The 2,090-nt window shown below is 43.0% G+C and overlaps 1 protein-coding gene across 1 annotated transcript in view; it reads left to right on the top strand.

The window, feature by feature from the left end:
- Positions 1-966: 966 nt before the first annotated feature.
- LOC106805571 (trigger factor-like) overlaps positions 967-2,090 on the top strand; it is a 10,238-nt gene continuing 9,114 nt past the window's right edge. Inside the window, exon 1 of the mRNA XM_014807226.1 lies at positions 967-1,187. Coding sequence (XP_014662712.1) covers positions 967-1,187 — 221 coding nt within the window. The remainder of the gene's footprint in view (positions 1,188-2,090) is intronic.

Genomic DNA, 2,090 nt, shown 5'->3' with positions numbered 1-2,090 from the left:
AAGTTGGGTTCGTCTGCTGTGGATCATTAATTTAGCGTTATTTTTTTAAAGTGAGTTCATATGCGTATTTTTGTTCGGTAATAATTATATAATATAGTGGGACAGGAAAAGTGCAAACATGAGGAGAATCGTTCAAATTGTCATGCACCAATTGCACATTGCATTGCAGTATAACACAAGCACCAAAATTGACACATAATATATCCACAATGAGGTGCTTATTCATAAAAACACGTTATGCACAAAAATCCAAAATGGCCGCAATTTTCCAAGAAGGCCGCCATTTCTGGTAGGATATTTCATAAATCTTTATATAACATTATAATATCAAGAGCTAATAATACCTATCAAAGAGCTAAAATCAACCTAAAATCAAGAGACCTAAATCAAAAGACCTAAATCAAAAGACCTAAAATCAAGAGCTAATAATAAGGTATTATTAGCTCTTGATAATATGTTAATCAATCCTTCTGCATTGACTCTCCTGAAGATGCTGTTCCACCTTCTATTTTCCAGTTTGTCGGCATGGTTGAGCATAGAGCCGATATCAAGTCACAGTTCAGATTTGGGGCATCCAAGACAGACAACAGCAATTGCACAACTGCTATGCCAGGCTCAAAGAAGGTGGGGTCACTCAGAGACGTTCAAAGGATCGGGAGACGCCATTTCCCATCTACATGGGCTTGTCGTTCTGCGCAAAAACCAGGAAGAGGAAGCTTGTAGAGATGCTCCATGAGAATGAGATAAGTATATCCTATGACAGGGTGCTGGAGATCTCCGCAGAGCTGGGAGATGCAGTTGTGGCTAAGTACACTGGAAATGGAGTTGCCTGTCTACCACAACTGCGGAGAGGTCTATTCACTTCTGCTGCCATGGATAATATAGACAACAATCCCACTTCAACTACATCTTTTTATGGAACTAGCATTTCCCTTCCAACGCCCAGCTTCAGAGAGTGAAGGAGAAATGCGGGACCCACTAAAACTCAGAAGCAGCAAGGTGAAGACAATCCCTGAGCTGCCAGACTCCTACACAAACATTCGACCTGCATACTTCACACAGAAGAATCCATCTCCAGCGCAAGTCTCTGGCTTGTCGTTACCAGACACAGACATGTTGAGACACCAGCTGGATCTGGAGAACGGATGGCTGGAGAAAGTGTGCAGCACAGAGAAGTACATAAATCTGTGAGTTTGACATGGGCAGCCCACCAAGGATGCAGACAAGTTGCGCAACGCTGGACAAGTGCCCGTGATCACTGCAGATCAACTGATCTATGCCGTAGCCAAGCAAATCCAGTGGCAGTGGCCTGAACGCTATGGTGAAGATCTCTTGTCATGTTTGGAGGTTTGCACATAGAGATGACTTCGCTGCTTTCAATTGCTTCCATTCTACAGGATAGCGGGGGATATATATATATATATATATATATATATATATAATTATATACAGTGTATATTTACTATGTGCAGCCATATCATGTCTAGGACCTGCGATACTAGCCATCAGAAAAACTTCATTATAGCCATATTCGACACGTGTATAGCCGCATGATTATATTTGAGCACATTGTATGACACAGCACTGTATAGGCACCTGCTTTTGATGTAGTGTATTTAGATACGAAAACTTTTGCACTAGTCTCCCATTGAAGGATTTTCGCATCCTGTGGGCCAGTTCAACAAAACTGACGACGACGACCACGACTCTGATCTTTATGCCATCGCCAGATGTCTTCGTGCTTGGAGAGAGCAACTCGGTTTAATGTTGGCTCTATTTCCATTGCCTCCGTGTTGCTGGATGCAGATATGTTCTCGGGAGACTACGCTCGCATAGATTCACTAACAGTATGGGGACTTCGCGTCTTCTGCGACATATATAGGAGACACCATCCTCCCGGTAGTTTCTTTCGCTTGATACGCGTATCTTTTGCAAGAACCTGAACAACAGTAGACGAAGCACGTGGGAGGATGTCTGATCTCTCTTACCGAATGTGCTTGATTTAGTGTGCGTGTGTGTGTGTGTGTGTGTGTGTGTGTGTGTTGTTGTGTGTGTGTGTGTGTGTGTGTGTGTGTGTGTGTGTGTGTGTG

The sequence above is a fragment of the Priapulus caudatus genome, unplaced genomic scaffold (genome assembly GCF_000485595.1).
Source record: "Priapulus caudatus unplaced genomic scaffold, Priapulus_caudatus-5.0.1 Scaffold119, whole genome shotgun sequence".
NCBI classification, from domain to species: domain Eukaryota; kingdom Metazoa; phylum Priapulida; class Priapulimorpha; order Priapulimorphida; family Priapulidae; genus Priapulus; species Priapulus caudatus.
This window is presented reverse-complemented; position numbering and strand designations above follow the sequence as displayed.